At 48.4% G+C, this 21,641-nt stretch overlaps 1 protein-coding gene across 2 annotated transcripts in view; it reads right to left on the bottom strand.

Moving 5' to 3' along the window:
* KIAA1614 (KIAA1614 ortholog) overlaps window positions 1–941 on the bottom strand; it is a 37,078-nt gene extending 36,137 nt beyond the window's left edge. The window contains exon 1 of one of the 2 annotated variants that reach the window (XM_078854063.1): window positions 604–941. In XM_078854063.1, coding sequence (XP_078710189.1) covers window positions 604–772 — 169 coding nt within the window. In that variant the 5' untranslated portion in view covers window positions 773–941. The remainder of the gene's footprint in view (window positions 1–603) is intronic. The other variant, XM_073356581.2, reaches the window with a different exon arrangement.
* Between the last annotated feature and the right edge of the window lie 20,700 nt (window positions 942–21,641).

The following is a 21,641-nucleotide window of genomic DNA, read 5'->3' as shown; positions in this document are numbered from 1 at the left end:
TGTTCACTTGTGACAGTATTGTGTGGTCCAGTCACATGGAGGTGTCAAAGGGAGGTCAGGGTACGCACAGCTGAGATGCCCAAATCAATTAGTTGTAATGCAGTCATGCCCTGCTGTGCTAGGTGCTGTACAAATGCAGTGAGAGGCAGCCCCTGCCCCTAGAACTGACAGTCTAACTAGACGAGACACAGAGTAAGGTGAAAGGGAGGGTTATTTACCTGCATCTCTCAGTGGGGGAACTAAGGCAGAGAGATGCAGTAATCTGCTCACCATCACAGTCAGCCTATAGCAGAGCCGGGAACTGGACCCAGATCTCCTGAGTCCCAGTTCAGTGCCTTAAATCAAGACCACTCTTCCTGTCCTGTGGCACTGGGGGTAATAGTGGAGCGCTCAGATAATACGTGGGTCTCCGAATGCGCCACACCAGCTGAGCCTGGACTCCACAGAGATGCATCACAGTCACCTCCAGCTGCATCCTCCACTGAAAATACCCACTCCCAGCCCTGTATAACCTCCTTTGAGGCCTGAGATTCAACCATCCTAGCCGGACAGAGGGAGTGGGATAACTACAGAGGAATCCCCGTTCTCCACTTTCATACTCACCAAGCCTTCCTGAGTCAGCTGGAAACGGTCTGCTGCTTCTGTGTGGGACGCGGGAGCTCTCCCCACAACTCCGTGGTGGGGAGAATCTCCTCCCCAACCTCCATCCAGGCTCCAGGTTACACCATGGGACAGAAGTGTCTGCGAACCAGCTGCCAGGGGTGCCGGCCATGCTCCATGTCCCCGAGACTGGATCCTGGAGGCCCCATCCGCAAGGCGGGAGCTACTCCTCAAGGCAGGGCCGGGCAGAGGCTAGTCCGCTCTCCCTGGCCCTCTTCACTTATTTTTCTTTCCTATGCAGCACTGCTGGGACGATCATGGGAGGGAGGCAGGAAAGAGAGCACCCCTCCCACCCCCAGATGTTAACCTTTTATAGCTGCACCGTTACAACTACCAGGCAGCAGGGAGGGAGCAGAACTGCACTCAGGAGAGACATACACCAAATATGAGGGGCAGCTTGAGTGCTCTTTTGGGGGGGAAATCACAGCAGGACCCCAGCTGGGGAGAGGAGTCAGCACAGGGATCACAGCAGGACCCTAGCCAAGGGGGAAGGGGAAATCAGTGCAGGGAACCGCAGCAGGACCCCAGCAGGGGTGAGGGAGCAAGTCTGCACATGGGATCACAGCAGGACCCCAGCTGGAGGGGAAAGAGGGGGAGGGGAATCAGCACAGGACCAACTGGCTCAGCACAAAGCTCACAGCACGACCCTGGCTAGGCCTCTCTCTGCCACGACTCCCACGGTTTAAATGCGGTGGAGTTTTCCTAGCAATCCAGCTAGAGCAAGGGCTGGAAACCGAGAGGCAGGAAAACAAAAACCAAACCAAAACCTTTGCCAGCAGCGCCCAAGTTCACTGCCTGGGTGACTCCCCTCCGCAGCTGGGGTGTCCCCCGCCCCCCTTCTCCCCTCCCTCCAGTGACCCAGCTGTGCAAGCTGAGAGAGCCTGTGGAGCTGGCCCTGCGCATACCAGGGCACCCAAGCAAACAACATGCTAACCACAGGAACCGCTGGCTATAAAAGGTAAGACATGTTTGGAGGGGCCCACGGTGTCGCCATGGCTACCCACTTGCTTGGCCAGAGGGGAGGGGTGGGAACCCACCCCATTGGCTGCGCAGCCCCGGCTAGCAGAGGCGGGAGGGTGGAATTCTACACCCCGTGGGGAGCGGCTCAGTCCCAACTTGGAGGGAAGTTGCGAGGGAGGCTGGAGGGCGGGAAGAAGGAAGGGGGAGAAGAGGGGAGGGGAGGTGGTGGAAGCTTGGCCGCCTTTGGCTGCTAGTCAGGAATGTCCCTTGTTTAGTCTCCATTTTTGGAGGCGGCTGGTTAGAACTGAGACCCACGGGCGGGTAAACCAGCCCTGGGAGAGCCGCACGACCTCTCTGGCAAGCAGGGGGAGTTGTGTGGGCCTTTCAAAGGGGCTGGGGGAGAGGCAAGCTCTGACTGCACGTTGCTTTATCAATCCCTAGGCTGGGGACCCAGCCCCCAGGGCCAGTCAATCCTGGACGTTCTTCAAACCATGGACCAGACGCAAACCTGGAGGAGCCACATTCTGCTGAGAACTGGACTGAAATTCACCATCTACCTTCGCTCCACCCTAGCCTCCTAGTCCCAGGCCTGGCTGTGTGCACAGCTAGGGCATGTTAGATGTGTATTCACTCTGTCCATGCATGTCACTCACACGCCCTGGAAAGCTAGGATGGGATTGGAAGACCAATCTTGTAGAGAAGGCACTGGGCTGGGTTCAATTCCTGCCTAAAGACTCCACATGTGACCTTGGGCAAGTCACTTAGGTCAAGAATTTCAGAAGTCGTTAGTGATTTTGGGTACCCCAACTTCAGACAACTTAAAAGGGGCCTGATAGTGAGACAGGTCCAGAGCACCCACCTCTGAAAGTCAGGCCCCTTTCCAGGCATCTCAAGTTGGGCACCCAGAAACTGAGGCAATCAAAAATCATTAAGCATTTGGGTCTTAATCTCTCGGTCTCTCAGCCTTCTACCTGTAAAGGGGGGGGGGAAGATAACAATACCACCTCTCCCCCACCTTGTCTCTTTCTGGTCTCAACAAACTAAGGTCTTTGGGGCATGAATTATCATTAGCATGAGTCTGCACAGGACATAGCAAGGTGGGGTCCAGATCTCCATTTTGGCCTCTAGGGGTTATTTCTGAAAATAAATAGTATTATTATAAATATATTATTCTTTCATACATCAAGATTTGAGGAGCAAAACCCAGGGAATCAATGCACAGCATTACCCCCACCGGCCCTTTGTCCTAAGTGACATCAACACACAAGACCTGAAATCCAGGCACAAATCTGAGGGTGCTTTTATGGTTCCTTGCTGTCAAATACTGACAGCAAAATCACTTGTGATAATTGGGAAGCTGTCGAGGTCTGGGAGAATGTAACCCTTAGCAAGGAAATGATTCCCACTTCATATCAGGCTTCTTTCTTAGCTGTATTTTGCCTGTGGGTTTGGGCTGTGCACTGTAAAAGCCAGCACCGCGTGTCCATGGGACCATCATACCAGATGTGACAAGGTGGGAATTTTCTGTAATATTTTTATGATGCCTATGTGTGCCTCAGTGTCCTTCTGTACTTTGCATTGCTACCCAGTGCGGGTAAAAGAGTTAAGTCTGCTCTTGGAGTGGTACAGGAGACACTGTGTGTGCCTATCACCAGGTTTCTGGAGGCAGACTGAGTGGCTCATTAAAAGACTGGCCAAGGCCAAACCACACCAATGGAAAAATCCAAGTGGACAACGGAAACCCCATTGACCAGGACATTGACACCCAGCAATCAACAGCCAAGAGGAAAGCAGTTCCCCCCTCCCCCACCTCTCAGCAGAGGCCAGCTCGAGAACAGAGGACTGAGTAGTGACAGGAAGGAAGGGGAGAGTTAGCCCCCTGGAGAGACATGGCTCTCACCAGGGTCAGACAAAGGGAGAGAGACAGAGCCCAGAATGGTCCCCAACCCCAGCAGCTTGGCTAGTGGATTGCTCTGTCTTGGCCAGATGGACTATGCTTTACCCTTTAGTGGTCCATGTGACCTAAGGAATTCCAGTGCTGTGTCCCAGCTGACTAATAAACCCTGCTATGGTTTGGAAAGGCTGCCAGGTGTCACTGCAAATACCTACTGAGGTGCCTGTGTCTCTGAAGAGTGGCCAACCCTCCAACCAGGAGTCTGTCTCTGTTGGCCTCACTGGGCCGAGCTCAGGTGTGAGGCAGGAGTGCTGAAGCCCAGAGGCTCAGTCCTGGAGGCAGTGAGGGCATGTGGCCTACCCTGAAGGAAGAATAGGAGCTGTTAGGGTCTGGCAGGCAAAGCCTGTGGATCCATGACACTATAGCAACCTCCTGCTGTGCCTCAGGGATGAGCCACCCAGGGCCAGATCATGTATGGGAGCAGCTCAAACTTCAGACGTGTTTCATGTACAATTGCAGCTGGTGTCATTCCCTGTTGGGGAGGTGCCCGGCCTGCACAGGAGCAGCACAGCTCTTCCCACAAGAGAGATGCCTTCAGGATCATTTCCCGTCTCTCTGGCCAACTTATTTCAGATTAAGAAGATCAACAAGCACAACCAAAAGCAGAGAGACTCCATGAGTGAGAGAGAGAGAGCGAGCATAGTATCTAGCTCCTCTCCGCAACAGGCTGCAGCCACATAGCCTCCCAAGTGGCCAGCTGACAATGCAGAGAACAGTATCCTTTGCAGATTTAAAGATGCAGTACATGGAAAACAAAGGCATTGCAGTATGTATGCCACAGCTCCCTTTTTAACTCAGATCTACAACTTCCTTCTCTCTTCACAAACAAAACACCTGCCCACACTGCATGGGCACCTCATTCACAGTCATACCCCTCCTTTTCTTTAGCCCCAGTGACCTGGTTTCTATCACCACCACCTGCAGGTCCAAGAAATCACCCAAAGTGCCTGACCACTAGCGGGAGCGTGTGCATAACCCTGGCTATCGTTCCATCTTGCACAGTCGCTGACTCCTATTGAATAGAAGGAGCAGTCTTCTCCCTTGGGTGCCATTTTGGCAGCGGGGAAAATGCCATGTCTACATCATAGGGTATCTCTACATAGCAATGCAAGACCTGTGGCACTGGGTCAGCTGACTTGGGATCACAGGGCACGGGCTGCCGGACTAAAAATAGCAGCATAGACAAGGCTCAGGCTGGAGCCCAGGCTCTGAGACCCTCCCCAGTCCCCACAAGGAGATTCCTCCAGCCCGAGCCCCACTGGGACTCGCCACTGTGGGTGTTTAGACGTTGCTGTGTAGACCTTGCTGTGTAGACGTTCCGACATTGTCCTGCTAACTCCCCAGCTGGCTTTTTATTCCCTCTGCCCCCTCTCCCCACTGGAATGCTCGTGTCAGTAAAAGGACATGCTGCCTACTGACTAAACCACAAAGTCTCCGTGCAATTACACTTCCGGAAGCTGTTCAGCAGGACTGGAGACCAGTATAAAAGTGACCCAATCAAGTCAAAGCAAAGAGCAAGGCACGTTCTGTTCCTCCAGGTGTGAAAAGCTAACAAAGCAAGAATGGCGTCATGATGGCCCTTCACCTCCAAGCTCCTTCCAGTATCAGGCCCCAGCACAAGGGCACCCAGCCTGTTTCCCCTTTCTTCTGCTCATGAAAGTAACATGCAGTTTCTCAGTGTCCGATACAAAGTCCACCTCCAGGCACAATTTATTCACATACACCAGTGCAGTAATTCCCCCCAAACCTTGTAATATTAAACAATCCTCCAGTTCCCACAGTAAACATCTAAGATACAGCAGGTTTCAGATTAACAGCCGTGTTAGTCTGTATTTGCAAAAAGAAAAGGAGTACTTGTGGCACCTCAGAGACTAACCAATTTATTTGAGCATAAGCTTTCGTGAGCTACAGCTCACTTCATCGGATGCTGTAGCTCACGAAAGCTTATGCTCAAATAAATTGGTTAGTCCCTAATGTGCCACAAGTACTCCTTTTCTTTTTAAGATACAGCAGTTCTTCCATCCCCCTCTCCAGGGACCTCACCTCCTGCTCACCCACCCAACAGTCAATACCAGCACTTTGTTCCCAGTTCCTTTTACCCCTGATCTCCAGACCTCCTTGCCTGAGAGCGAGCCATCTTCCCACTGCCCTTCACTCAGGTCTTCACCCCAATGACTCCCTCCTGCAGCCTTCCACTCCTCCAGACCTCCCTACTTGTGAGTCCTACCCCCGCTCAGGGAAACCCACCCTCCCAAAACCACACTCTCTTGCTTCCAGGCGCAGCTTTCCCTGGCCTAGCTAGGGCCACTTCCCTGAGCCTTCTACTCAGAAGGGGTCCCTAAGCTTTGGTCAATTCTTACCAGCAGCCCTGTTCCAGCTCCCATTCAAATTCACCTCTCTTCCCCAAGTCTCCCATAGCTCTCTCCCAAGCAACTCCTGCCCTTCCTCTCTCTCCCCCCTTCTCCAGCAGCAGCTCTCACCTGCCCTTCCTGTGTCCGACTCTTACATTCTGAGAGACTGACTCACCTGTCCCGGTCTCCTTCCCTCTAGCACTCAGGTGCCCTCTCTCAAGCCTAATTGGGGGTCAACTGACTAGTCACAGGTGTATTGGCCTCTTCCCACTTGAGAGGGCTAGTGTTACTCTGGTTATTGGCAATATGGGGAGGAGGTGGGGAATGATGCAGCCAGCCTGCCCTAGAGCTAGGTTATATTGTTAGCAAAGCCTCAGGGAACCTTAGCCCAGCTCACACTTTGGTCACATGGAATGCAAATATCCCCAGGTGGTTTATAGCAAGAGTGCTATACATAGAAGGTGGGATAGCAGTATTGCCAGCTCTGAAAGTTCAAGCATCAGGAGTCAGGCTTCCCCAGATCCAAAGATTCCAAGAAATAATAAATCTGGGGTTTGTTCTGAGCCTTTGCGGGTCGTGTTTTCAAGTTTTTCTCTGCAATCATGAGGGCTAGAAACTTACTTGTATTAAAAATTATAAAAGCTGAGATTGTCATGTGGTCATTGGACTCCAGGAGCTGCAGCTTTAAGGGAAATACCAAATATCATACGAGTTGGCAATACCCAACTAAGCCAAAGCAAGGGGAGTTTGGGTTCAGAAACTGGGTGTCTGATTTTGCACTCTCTCTGTTTTCTGTAGGGTACTGATGTGCCAGTGAGCAAAGAGATGGGGGAGGAAAGACCGTCCTTCCATCCATGTCCTCTGCACTGCTCTGCAGGGAACAGCCTTTAGTTTTGCACACTGGGCTTCCCAAGCTAAGGCCGCATCTGCAAATTGTGCAAGAGGAAAAGTTACTGGGCCCTTCTCCAAGCATACCAGCTGGCCACGACAGAATGAGGCCAGCATGTCCATCTCTCAGCAGAGGCAGCAGCAGCCAGTGCTAGAACTGAATGGAGTTCAATGAAGAATCAGCCTTGTTCTGCGCTTTCATTTAAAGGATTTACTGAGTGGGAGAGAGAACTGGAATTATTGACGCTGACAGGATGGAAGCTGTTTTCTAGGATCATCTTCCCCATTCTTGCATACCCAGATCCCAGAATGCAGCCTACTGTGGTGTTGGGAACACAGGAGCTCCAAGCCATGCTGGCGCACAAGACATGCACATACAGAGCGACAGCTGTTTTCCTTCACAAGGTCTTGCTTCCTGGTATTTGTGTTCAGAGCTGTGGATCATCTGCCTATCAGGAAGAATTCACACTTGGGTTGATAGACCCAAATCCTGCCTTGATTTCTTCAGGGAAATAAGAGTGACCCCCTAGTAAAACAGCTTTTGATTTACTTTCATCACTCCTCAAGTGCAGCTCCTAAAGTGCGGTTCCCACTAAGGGAGTGAAATTTGTTTCTCTGGGAAGCCTGGACGCAGGACACACAGGGGCAGAACTGCCGTCATGGACTACAGAACACCAAAGGTAATTTGCAACAAGCACCCAAAAAGTTAACTGCTCCCTATTTCTGGAAAGGGAATTTGCAAGACCAAGGTAAACAAGTCAGGACAATCACATTAAACAGCCAAAAAACAGTGGTTAACAGTTACAGCACAGAAAGAGACCTATCAATGGGACGCTGAAATTCATCTTCCCCTTTCTTACTAAGAGACCCCAACATCCAGATGTGCCTGGCTGACTCACACCAAGGTTTAACTGAAGCTCCTCCCACCCCTAAAGGCCCCAGGTCAGGAAATGCCTGGCCAGCTCACTCTCACCAGGCTGCATATCCCTGCCTTACAGAAGCAGACTGAAGACAGATGGCTGTTTTCCTGGAGAGCAGGAGTCTGGTGCAGTGCCTGGGATCAGTGGCACTAGAGAGACTGCGGCTGAGAACAAGAGCAGAGGGGTAAAGCTGGCACTTATATCCATGCAGGACATATGTACCCTAGACACACACCCCTCCCCCACAAGCCCAGCCGTGTGTTACCTTTTCAGGCAGTCGCAGTGGCGTGTCACACTCTCTTCCCATTGCACATCACACCAGCGGGGCACTTGGGCTTGAAGTACCTTAGTTCATCAGTCTCCCCTTTATACCATGTGGCACTTGGCTCCTAAGAATAGAGGCAAAAGAGAACGGGAACAGCTCCAACAGGCCTGGGGCAGCCCCAATGGGTTTCACAGTGTCAACGTGCTTTAAGTAAGTATGATTCTTACCTGAATGCTCTTAGGCAGCCATCCCAGTCCAAACCAGTTACCACCTTACTGACTGTGCTCGGGGATGAATGGGGAGAGCGGAGCGGGGCGGGTGGGGGTGGGCTGGCAGGCCTCTCTGAGTAAAATGGAAGCCAGCCCTGGTTCTGCCTCACTCCTTTCCTGCTGCAGCTATGCAGGGCAGCTGCTCTCAGGCTGCTGGTTTAAACTGCAGCTTTTGATATTCATGATTGGTTTCATAATCCCGATCGAAAGGAAATGACCAGGATTACAGAATTGTTTTAATCCCCCCCTGCCCCATACACAGCTGCAGCTGTCAGCGCGAGTTGCAGAAATCAGTTTTATCTCCTTAAAACGGTTCTAACCATCAGCTCCTTCTGAGCAGCCCCTGCGAGCCAGCGAAGGGGCCAGCTCCCAGCTCTCATGCCTCACAGACGTGGAACATTTCCATTTCCACGGCTCGCCCTGATTTGCCAGTCTCATCACGCTGGAGAAAAGACCAAGGTTAGATTCCTCAGTAGAGTCTGGAGTTGCTCTCTTCTGGACTGAGAATACACTGATAGGGGCCAATGGGGAGTATTACTGCGCTCCAAGTAAACTCCCCATGATGGAGTCTCAGTCAGCATTGACTGGACAGTAATGCATTGTGTAGGAGCCGTTTCTCCTTAGTATTGCTCACCATCGTGACCAACAGCAACAGCTATAAGGTTGCTGGCATCTTAACCGCTGGTTCATCCAAAGCTGTGGTGAGCACAGTTGGACAACATTGATTAAAACACGGGTATCCATTCTGTACTGTTGCTTCTATGCTATAACAAGTGGGACTGGAGAAAAAGACCCGGGTTTCAGGAGTGTCCTAGATTAGCGAGGGGCCAGAGGCTCAGGAACTTAAGTGTGGGGCTGGCTACCCAGAGGCAAAGAGCAGAGCCTCACATGTAACTGATCTATGCTTCTTTTACAGCTCCTCCTGCTTCCCGCTTCCCTTGCTGCTGAGGACACCGTTCCTGCTGTCGAACCTGCGCAGGGTTCGTTTCCGTGGGAAATGTGGAAAAGCACCATGTTGGCAAAGTTCAGTTGTGATGGAGGCTGAACTCCCTTCTGCCCCGGCCAGCAGTTGGTGTCAGTGGGTCAGGACCTGAAACAGTTTTCCTGCGCAGTCGCTCGCTGCCTGCCTGGTTAACGTTCTCTCTGACACCCTGGGCCTGCGTTGGTTCCTGCAGAGGAGTCATTCCCTTTTCGGAAGGAGCCCTGAGAAATGGTCACCTTGGATGAGAACATGGATTCTAGCACCAAAGACCCCAAATGTCAATCAGCTGCTACAGCGGCCAAGCTGCACAAGTGCCACCTTCACCCAAGTGCTGGGAGTGGAGCTTCACCAGAATGCATGACCCCAGGACCCGCAGAAAGCTGTATGTCACATATGGAGTTGGCCAGTCAAAACACCGCTTTGGGCGCTCTGAGGTCAATTCCCAATCGCTACAAAAAGGAGAAAGGGATTTTGCAGAGTGATCTGAACAGGAGTGAACATCAGTGTAGCTCTTCTGTCACATCCTCAAAATCCTCCTTGCCTGGCACCAGGACTCTACAATCTGCACATCACCCTCCTGGCGTCTCCTTCTGACGCTTCACCCTCATCACATTACCTTTGTTCCTCATTCAGACAGGAATTGTTCTGGGGAAGTTCTGTGGCCTGTGAGATGCAGGAGATCAGACCAGAGGATCACAATAGTCCCTTTCACCCTTAGGATCTATGATTCGGCTACATTTAATAACTCATTCTGGTGCATGAGTACATGAGAAAATAGGATTTCTCTGCCCCTCTGATAACACAGAGCTGACCAAACAGCAAGAAAGTCAGAAAGGATTTAAGCAAGAGGGCAGGCTGAACTTGCAATGCAGTATAGGGAGGGGTTACATTTTGGAGGGAAGGAGGTGACCAGGCTGACCAGGTCATGCTAGTGTGTATTCAGGTTAATTCAACTGTGTATTAGATCAAAGCGACTGTAAATATATAAGTGTTTTGGATGTTTAAACTTCATAAAACTAATGGAAGTTTACTTATATTGTTTTCACTTATCTATTCCTGTCATAATGTAATAGCAAACATTTACATGGCAAATACCCTTGCAACTAAATTACCCTTCAAAGAAATCTTGTGAAATGCTAACAAAGAAAATGCTAATTTCACAGCAGGTGGCCACTATGTGTGTGGCTGGAGGTCAAAAGTACCTTCCTCACTTGCTGTCATTAAAGGAAAAACCCACATGGGTAGAGAGACAGTCAGCTTGTCTTCTGTGAGAAGAAGATATAAATATGGATTCAAAGAAAGATCCTTTATCTCTGGACTGTTTGAATTCTAACAGGGCAGAATAACTGAAAGAGAAGATGGAGATCCACAGAATTATTCTGGGCAGCCATGGAAAAGACTTCTGGGAAACTGGCAGTCTATTACATCACTGCCACCATTTGGAGTTACAAACTGTGATTTATCTGTAGATATATTTTACCTGATTTAACCTTTCAATAACTCTCATTCTTTTTTTCTTAGCTAATAAGCCTATAGTTAGTTTACTATGCAATTGGCTGCCAGTGTTGTCTTTGGCATAAGGTCTGGAGTACCAATTGATCTGGGGTGAGTGACTGGTCTCTTGGGACTGGGAGTAACCTGATGTGATGTGATTTTAAGTTTAAATAACCTTTTATCACAAAGTTCAGTTTGTCTGGGTGACAAGATAGACTGGAGACGCTATGGGGACTGTCTGTGACTCCAGGGTAAGACTGGTATAGTGATCCAGGAGTTCACATTTGTTACTGGCTTGGTGAAATCTAATTACAGAACATACCACCAGCTTAGCGTGTCTGCCCTGAGATAGGCACTCCTAGCTGTGAGCCACTCCGGACAGTGTGAGAGGGTATTGGACTGTAGACTAGGTATGTAGTTTTGAAGACCATATTGTGTATATGCAGACAGGTCAATATTGAAAGTTGGGGTCTCAGCTCTTTTGTATATTGGTTCTAACATGGTTTGCATCTAATCCACAACACCTGGAGTAAAGGTGCCCCTTGCAAGCAGTTCATAATCTAGCCCCCAGGCTTTGGTTAACACCTTACAGTTACACAATATTGTGCTGCTTTGCAGTCTGGCATTGTCTTATTCCTGTACTTTCCCTTTGACTTCAGGTCCAGGAGAATGTCCACCACCCAGCTACAGCAGAAACCTGCATGCTGTCTATCCTTTATCACTTCTCAGAAAGCCAGTCGGCTGGGGCAAGGCCAGTGCCTCCTCCTACCAGGCAGAGGCCCAGCCAGGGAGCTTCTCTGGGATGCTGTCAGCAAGCAGTCAACTGACCTTGCATCAATGCTCCACCTGCCGACCAAATGGTCTGGCATCTCCCAAATCCGCCCCCCATTGCACCTGTGAGGCCCCTCTCACTCAGCCCTCCCAGACTTCATGCTTGGGGTCACAGGTCAAGCCTTTACCCAAAGCAATAATCAGACACCACTTAGCACTCACCATTGATTCCAACAGCTGAGGATAAAGGCTGGCCATAACTTAGTTCACTGCTTCAGTATCAAGGTGATAGGAACCTTCTGCAAAGGAGAGCGCGACTGCCATTCCCATAACACGGCACCATAGAGGAAGAGGCAAAGAGTCACTTCCTGCTAACACTGAACAAGAATAAAGGAAAATGCTGATTATCCATAAAGTTGCAGCGCTTCCACTAGAACCTTCTGCAACCTCTCCTGCATGGCTCCTGCTCTGGAGCTACAGAAAGAGGAGACATCCTCAAACACTCCTCCCCAAAGCAGTACAGGGCAACAGGGGGACGCCTTTCTTGGCACCGTAGTCAGAGGCACGCCGCTGGAGAAGAGCAGAAGTCAGCCTTAAGAGTCGAGTCAAATGGAGGACAAACAGGGAAAGTTTGCCCAGTTGTTCTCTCAGGAGGCAAGAGCCTAGCTTAGTTTCCTGCTGTGCCGCATGCAGTTAGCAGCGGGGAGAAATCAGTGGAGTTTGCAAAGGTGCTGATTGCACTGGGCACTGGATGGAGACAAACACAGTTACCTCTCCTTCCATTCATTATGCAAGAGGCTTCAATTGTTCTTGAGCCTTTGGACTGAGAGGACTTAGGGATTCTTAATAAGGCTTATCCATCGGCCAGCCACACTGCCTCCCATTCCCTTTCCTCCTAATCACCGCGCTGACCTGGAGGGACCCACTGAGTCCTAGAACGAGGAGGAATTTGTTCTTGGGTTTCTGGCTGTAATTCTGTTTCCAGCACAAAAACTTGTCCTTGCCCACTGGGGAATTCATTCCCTTAGCTAGCTCTTTGCCTCTCCCAAGCACAGTACTTGACTCTAGCCACAGGGGGACCTGATGCTAACTAACTGAGCTGAATCATGCCAGACCTACGTTTGAGCTCTAAAATCTAAGCACAAGCTCTTTGTTAAGAGAGCTGACCCTTGGTCCCGAGAACCTTGGCTTTTGACTTTAAAAGCAAAACAAAACACAAAGTCTCTTGCCTTTTTCCTTGCAAAGATAGCCCTGAAAGCCCGGACTAATGTAAACCAGTTGCTGAAGCCGAAGGGAATATACATCTGGGCTCCCTTTCTGCAGCAAGAGGAAAAGGGGGACCACGCAATTCCTCCCCCAGTCACTTGCTTTATGTAAAAGGACTGATTTGTGTTCAGAGTGTATCTGGAAGAATTGTCTCACTGACCATTTCCAAAGCCCTTCACCCATGCCTGTGCATAATGGTGCATTACTCATGTGCCAAAGGCGTGGTTCCCGGTGGGTAAGTCATTGTCCAATACAGCATGGCCGACTGCAAGAGATGAAAAAATCCTGAGTCAGACCCCCAACATCAAGAGATTAAAAAAAAGACTATTGTGATTTTTAGACTGTTGACTTTTGAACTCCCTCTGCCCATCCCCAGTGCACGCAGGTTCACGTATGTATGTGTGAACAGCAGAACCCTGTTTATTTGATGTAATCAGGACTGGGCCAGATCAAATAATCAAAAATTTGGATAATCCGGAGAACGGGAAAGTGTGAAGCTGCCACGCTGTCTAGTGGCCACAGGAGAGCTCGCCCACTTCTGGACCCGTGTGCGCTGGTTGTTCGGTTAATACAGAGAGCTGGATAAATGGGGTTCTATTGTATGTGTGTGCATTGTTTAGTGTTGCCCACTTGCCTAAACTTATTAAGGAAGGCAATTTTGGCCCTGCTGCAGGAGCATTCACCCTACATCTGTCCCCTGCTCAGCAATTAACCCTGCCCCTATCAGATCAGCATCCCCCTCCCCCAGCCTCCATCAGTTTACTCTTCCAGCCCCTAACCCCTCAGAGGCCCCATCCAGTCATGGCTGCTCATGGGAGAGGATGGGGAGAGGTAGCAGGGCCACCCTGAGCTGCCTGGCCATTTAGCTTTGGGTTGCCATGGGGACGGGGAGAGAGCTCTGCCTGCAGCCACTCTGTCTATTCTGCCCCAGGAGGCAGAAAATGAGGCAGGCAGCCCCATTCGCTCACGTTCGCTAGCGGGCTGGGGCTTCTCACGTCATGGCCGGGCTGGTGCCAGCCTCTGTCAAAACCCCGTCACTCAGGAAAAGAATCACGAGGACTGGCAGCACTGCGAACAGGATGGAGAGCGGCTCGCGGGAGTCTCTCAGTCTCTCAGACCCCAAGGCATCAGGTGCCTTTGACAGGTGATGAAATGGTGTCAGCCTGAGTCTTCAGAGGGTTTCCCTCTTCTTACTAATGTGACCTCTGTCTTGGTGAGCTTCAGCCAGGCACTAGGATAGTGGGGAAACAGACTCTTAGCCCCAGATGTGATTGATGGGCAGCTGCAGCTTGAGCTCTCTTTGGTGGCTGTGGGTATCTGGTTATTCTCTCTGCAGATACAGAAGGATGTTCCCAGCATTTGTTTCTCCTCAGCCACTGAGGGATTGCATGAGGACAGAGGCACCTGCCGACTCCTTTCACCAGTGAGGCAGGCGTGTCAGCACACTGGACTGGGATGGGGCGGTTGGCTTTCCTGGCCAGGGCCAGGGCTGCACACGAGCAGAGACAGTCACCGAGGAAAGTAAGCAGGGTGACAATTGGATGACTTTTTGGAGGGGGGAGGCTTGGAGGTCGGGGGAAGGAAATCACACATGGACAGTTTTGGGGCTGTGGGCTCAAAGGCCCCCCCACCCATTCCCACTCTGCCCATGAGGCACAGGGGGAGGGAATGGCAGCACCAGCAGGCAGAGGGGATATAGCTCTTTAAGGATATCCCTCAACAGCAACAGAGACTCCCCTGAGCAGCTGGAGCTGCTCCCTTGCTGCTTGGCCTGTGAGGAGGGGAGGAAAGGAAAGACTGAAGCACAACGATGTGGGGAAACCCTGGGGAAGGAGGACAGCAGAAGAAACGGCTGCAGCAGGGGCAAGGGAGAAAACCACGGAGATGAGGAGAGGGGAAGGTGAAAGGGGCAGAGAAGCCACTGGGGAGAGGCTGTGTCAGGAGAAGCAGTGTTAGTAAAGGGGTAATTTTTCTAACCAGCCGGCAGGCTGGAGGTGCTAATGGCTTTCATGCACAGTGTGGTGCAGTCTGCATTTGCTTAGGGCTCCTCTCTATTTCATCTTTCTTAGAAGTGCAGGAGTCCTCTGGCAGCTGGAGGCTTCATAGTCCCACCACAGCTCCATGGCTGATTTGGAAAATTGTCTGTTGCACAAATGTTTAGTGTTGACAGCTCTGCAGTACTGTATTTCCAGAGACAAACCCCGGGAGCTACAGCTCACTACACTTCGTAAGGAAAAAGCTTGGGCGTTATGTTAAAGGAGAGGACATGGAGGATTAAATAACCGCATGGATGCAGGTAGGGAAGGTTGTTTAATTAGCCATCTCGAAGGCTGATGTAATATACAAGGGCAAGTCAGTGACTGGAGAATATCAAAGCATAGGCAAGATTCCACATCCTGAACGGATGAAAATATAATGAAAATGGGCTGCAGATAGAAAACTTGCTTAAATTAAGAGCCATTTTCTAAGAGGAAAGGAATGGGTATCGACAGGCTCAGTTCTAGGCTTTCTGTTCATTCTCTCTTATCTGGAAGTGCCTTCAATGAAAGAGTTCTTGTTATTTGCTTTTCTCCAGTTTTAGGAAAATCTAGTGGGGCTCTGGTGGAATCGCTACTAGGCCCAATGCTATTCAACATGCTTATCAGCGACCTGAAGTAAACAATCACTGAAGATAAAATGTGTGGATGACAACGACTGGTGGAGTGGTAGGTAATGATGAAGAGAGGGCAGCCATACAGAGTGATGTGGATTGCTTGGGTAAGCTGGGTCTGTTCAAACAAAATGCATTTTAATATGGCCAAATGCAAAGTTGCACAGTTAGGAACAAGGAACGCAGGGGCCACACTTAAAGAATGTGGGACTGTATTCGAGAAGAATGACTGAAAAGGAGCTAGGGGTCATAGTGCATGAGCAACTCAACATGAGCTCCCAGTGCGATGCTGTGGCAAAAAGGGCTAATGTGATCCTTGGATGTATAGACTGGAGTAGTGAAGACGACTTGATTAGTGTCTAAGCACCTTCACGGAGGGAACATAACAGATACCAAAGGGCCCTTTAATCTAACTGAGCACAGCAAGAACCAATGGCTGGAAATTGAAGCCACAGAAATTCAAATTAGAAATAAGGCACCAATTTGTAAACAATGATGGTAATTAACCATTGGAACCAACTACCAAGGTAAATAGCATATTCTCCATTTCTTGGAGTCTTCAGATCAGAACTGGGCACTTCTGGAAGACATGATTTAACCCAACACAAGTTATGCTTTACTCAAACCACAAATTATTGGAATAAACTGGGTGAAATTTCATGGCCTGCAATATACAGGAGGTCAGACTAGGTGATCTAATGGTCCCCTCCGGTCAAACTCTGAGTCTATGAAATATTTTATCTTGGGCAAGTTTAACCTGGGTAAAAATTCAAAACCTGTGATGCAGTCCTGCCCCATTTGAAGTCAATGGCAAAACTCCCATTGATTTCACTGGGACCGGAAGTCAATAAGGCAACTCAGTCACAGAACTAATTTTTGCAAAGAGTAACAGTCATGCAGAATAAGGAACCAGAGAAAGCAACTGATGCAAAATAAGCTTAGGTTAAATTAAAGAAAGATACCTGGATTTGTTTCTGGAAAAAAGATTGATTGAGGAATATGATAGGCGGGGATTATAAACCAGTGTTGGACCAGATGGCCTTTTTCTCTTAAAATGGTTTGCAGTCTAATATTATCCTGTTCACGCACTCAATGACTTATCTTTGTTTCTGTGGCTCTGACCTGTGACTGATTAGTCATGGGCAAGCCTCCCAAGCTTATTTCAGATAGACACCCAAAACTTAAGCTTCCGTCTTTGGTCTGGAAGTCTGTTGGGATGTGGTTCTCATGAGGTTCTCCATCCCAGTTTCAGTTAGGCTAAAAATACCACAAGAACACTGATATTGCAGGTATATGGTACTTCATTTCTTCTGCCTGAAACCAGAAAGTGCAGAAGTAGGCAAGTATTTAGGACAAAGGAGCAAACTTTCAGTTCTTTCATTTCATCAGGTTTGGGCTCCGTTAGGCTTTTAGTCACAAAGGTCCTATTCAGTGCTTGTTTCAATTTGAACCAGTTCATCAATCCCAGTGACCAAGTCCCTTTTACTTTTAGCAAATATCATAGATTCATAGATACTAAGGTCAGAAGGGACCATTGTGATCTAGTCTGACCTCCTGCACAACGCAGGCCACAGAATTTCACCCACCCACTCCTGCGAAAAACCTCACCTATGTCTGAGCTACAGAAGTCCTCAAATCGTGGTTTAAAGACTTCAAGGAGCAGAGAATCCTCCAGCAAGTGACCCGTGCCCCATGCTACAGAGGAAGGTGAAAAACCTTCAGGGCCTCTTCCAATCTGCCCTGGAGGAAAATTCCTTCCCTACCCCAAATATGGCAATCAGCTGAACCCTGGGCAGATGGGCAAGATTCACCAGCCAGATACTACCGAAAATTCTTTCATGAGTGGAAGATTTCCACAAGCTGCTTCTGCTTCTTATGACAAATACATCTTATTGCTCAGCTTCCAATTTAGACCGTCTGCTCCTTGGCGTAGGGCTCGTCTGCCTAAAGAGCACCAGGCACACCACATGACCGTAGAACTAGCAAGACAATGTTTAGTAAATAGACCCCAACTATATTTTCATTCTATTTGTGTCCAAACTTTTTTCTTTTTAAAACGAATTTCCTACAACATGTGGCAGAATGTGGTTACACATTCCAGGAAATCTGGAAGAAGTCCTCCCTAACATCTGGGCCAAACCATCCCTTCCATAGCTTCCAACTATTACACTAATCCTATGAAGCAGAATTAATTACCAAGATCCTGGCCTTTTATAGAACATAGAAATATAGAGCTGGAAAAGACCTTGAGAGGGTATCTGGTCCTGCCACCGCTGCTGAGGCAGGACAAAGTAAACCTAGACCAGAGATTCTCAAACTGTGGTCCACGGACCACCAGTGGTCCACGAGCTCCATTCAGGGTGTCCGCAGAGAGTTCCCTCTAAGGTGCATGCCTGGGCGGCTGCACACGAGAGAATGAAGGGCCACCCACCTAATTAGCTCCACTAATTAGGTGCCTGGACCCTGGAGAAGATGTACATGTAAGGTGAGGTGGTGGCCTTGGGGGGAATAGGGAGTAAGTGGGAGGAGGCAGCAGGGTGAGAAGACGGGTGAGGGGAATTTGGGATGTACAGGGCTGTGGTGGCCAGAGAAAGATTTTCCCCCAGCTCCAGGGCTGTGGCTGCCGGGGAGAGATGGCCCCCTTTCCCAGCCCCAGCTCTGTGGCTGCTGTGGCAGGGGAGAGACCCACCCCCGTCCTTCCCAGCCCCAGCTCGGGGACTGCTGCGGTGGGGCAGAGAGGGCACATCCTTTGCTTTAGAAAGGTTAAACTACTGATGTTAAAATATGAGTTGTGTGCTTTTATTTGTAGATTAAAAACACGTTAATTACTACTAAGGTTTTCTTATATAGCGCTTTTGTCCAAAGTGCTTTACAATAGTTAGCTAACGGTACAAACAACATTTGGAAAGATCATTAAGTGGTCTATGAAAAAAAAGTTTCAGAACCACTGACCTAGACCGTCCTGGAGAGGTGTTTGTCTAACTGGTTCTTAAAAACCTTCAATGACTAAGATTCCACAAACTCCCTTGGAAGTTCTTCACGATCCTTGTAGTTAGAAACTTTTCCCTAATATATACCTTAAATCTCCTTTGCTGCAGATTAAGCCTATTACTTTTTATCCTATCTTCAGTGGACATGCAGAACAATTAACCATCCTCCTCCTTAGAACAGCCCTTATCACATTTGAAGAATTATCAGGTCCCTCTCAGTCTTCTTTTCTTAAGACTAAACATGGCCAGTTCTTTAAGTTTTCTCCCATAGGTCAGATTTTCGAAACTGTTTATCATTTTCGTTGATCTCCTCTGGACTCTAATTTATTCACACCTTTCTTAAAGTGTGGCACCCAGAACTGGACACAGGACTCCAGCTGAGGCCTGACCAGCCTGAGTAGAGCAGGTTGGTTACATCCTGTGTCTTACATACAACACTTCTGTTAATACGTCCCAAAACAGTTGCCTTTTTCACAATTGCATCACATTGACTCATTCCATTTGTGATCCATCATAATCACTAGATCCTTTTCAGCAGTATTACCACCTAACCAGTTATTCCCTATTTTGTAGCCGTGCATTTGATTTTTCCTGGTCTTTATTGAATTTTATCTTGTTGATTTCAGACCAGCTCTCCAATTTATCAAGGTTGTTTTGAATTTTAAGCCTGTTCTCCAAAGTGCTAGCAGCCCCTCCCAGCTTGGGATCATCTGTAAATTCCATAAGCATACTCTGCACTCCATTATTCAAATCATTAATGAAAATATTGAATAGTACCAGACCCAGAACAGACCACTGCATGACTCCACTAGACACGTCCGCCCAGTTTGACAGCAAACTATTGATAATTATTCTTTGAGTATGGTCTTTCAAGCAATTTTGCACCCACCTTAAAGTAATTTAAGCTAAACCACATTTCCTTAGTTTGCTTATGAGAATATCATGTGGGACTGTCAGAAGCCTTACTCAACATCAAGAAATATCACATCTACAGCTTCCCCTCATCTATTAAGTTAGTAACCCTGTCAAAGAAGGAAATTAAGATGGATTTGTCAAGAACATATCATGCCAAACTGATGCTGGGTATTACTTGTAACCCTTTTATAGTCTAGGTGCTTACTAATTGCTTGCTTAATTTGTTCCAGTATCTTTCCAGGTATCGAAGCTAGGCTGGCTGAGTGGTCTCTAGTTCCATGGATTCTCTTTGTTCTCCTTTTTAAAGATAGGTACTACATATTTGCCCTTCTCCAGTCCTCTGGGACCTCATCCATTGTCCTTGAATTCTCAAATATAATTGCTAACAATTATGAGATTGCTGCAGTGTTACTTACATACCTTAAGGTGAATTTCATCAGGTCCTGCTGACTTGATTACATCTAACTTCTCTAAATATTCTTTAAGCAGTTCTTTCCATATTTTGGCTTGCATTCCTTCCCCCGTTAATATTAATTGTCTTGCTCCTAATGTACTTAATAGAACTTCTTCTTGTACAAAAGAATACCACAAGCATGTAGGGACAAAATCAGAAAGTCCAGGTGTAACTCATTTTGTGCCATAGACTTTAAGTATATATTTTCCTGTTGCAACAACTAACACTGATCACTTTTCTCCCCTCTTCTAAATAAAGCTGAAATTCTTCCTACATTTCAGACCTTAATCCCTAATTAAGCAACCTAGCAAAAAATCTAATACTTAGTTGGAACTGGGCACTGTGATGACCATCTTCATATTATTTCTCTCCACCTTCCCTATTCAAACTACATTTCTTCATCTGCCTTATTCCACTGTTATAGGGCATCCTGCCCTGTAACACCGCCTGCTGGCAAAGTTTGGTGCTGCAGGTATTCCCTGCCTCAATTTATTCCCCTCACCAGGGTTTCCTGTCTGTCCCAGGGAGCCACATGGCTCAGCCCTCTGGCTGGGTCAAAGTTCACCCTCCTTCCAGGGTAACAAAACGTTCTTCTGCCCTGCTTGGGCTTCTCTTCAGCCCACCCTCCAGGCTGAAGTCCCAGTCCCTTCTGCCTTACCATTAAGTCTCTCTGGCTGTTGGAGAGACCTTTATTCCAAGGCTGACGTCGTCCTTAGAGTCCCTGTCACAGTCTTAGCCCCTCTGGGCTACCTTTCCATTTTCCCTGCTCTGGGGTAGAGCACTGACTCGCAGGCTACATCCCTGGAGTCCTTCCAGACCCTACTTCAGGGCCTTCCACAAAAGCCCAACTTGTTCCCTGTGGTTCCTCTTCGAAACTGAGTTTCTCAGCCCTTTTATGAGGCTGATTAAACAAGGTTGGCTAGCCCCAGACCTCCTAGCCCTTAAAGTGTAACCATCCTGTTACTAACTTGCATTCATTTTATGGAGATTTTGTTGTTTCTCCCTACATGCATCCTTCGGGGCTTTTCACTCTTATGATTATCCAAGAATCCACTGTTTCCATTGACCCACAATCACCACCTAACAGGCTCTGGATGAGATACAAGCCAGGTGGCATTGGTTTGTTGTTATACTCTATCCTTAAGACAGACAAAAAGCATGGTCACTAACTGGACCATTAAAATATAGATTGTACATACTTTAATGTCTGTTCGAAGATGCAAGACATTTGACCATGTGTCCTTCTCTAGAGTGGCAGAACTACTGTGATCCATAGTTTTCTGATCCTAAGAATACAGAGGGTGACAATCTGCCACAGGTTCTGTACAGAAGAGTGCGTGTGGGGTCTGTGTACAATTACTGACAGGTACACAAGACACCTACACAATGTCAATTTATTGTTCAGGATGCACTTTTTGCGGAATCCTAAGATAGTGCCAGGCACTTCTTCAGTAGGAACTGACCTGTTACAGACAATGGTTGTTAGCAATAGATCTCCTTGAAGTGGTGCAGAAAACAGCTTAATTGTAGCTGGTTACCAGGGTAGCTGATTTCAGAAGTATTATGGAAAGCATTCTTGAACTGGGCAGATGAGGCTCCGTATTGGTGTAAGGCTCAAATTAAACTGGCCCTTTATATCCATATGACTTGCTATGCCTCTTTCTCCTTTTTCCTTCATGCAGGGGCAGACTTTCACACCCACAAAGCTTGTAGCCACAGGCCTTCTGATCTGTGGGACCTTTTAAATGTCAATGTGATCTTAACTGATTATTTTCAAACATTTCTAGCCATTTCTGTTGCCTTCAAAATGTAAAGCACAGGAGTTGTAAATGTTAGGGTTTGGTTTTTTGTT

The sequence above is a fragment of the Lepidochelys kempii genome, chromosome 8 (assembly GCF_965140285.1).
Source record: "Lepidochelys kempii isolate rLepKem1 chromosome 8, rLepKem1.hap1, whole genome shotgun sequence".
In the NCBI taxonomy this organism is placed as follows: domain Eukaryota; kingdom Metazoa; phylum Chordata; order Testudines; family Cheloniidae; genus Lepidochelys; species Lepidochelys kempii.
This window is presented reverse-complemented; position numbering and strand designations above follow the sequence as displayed.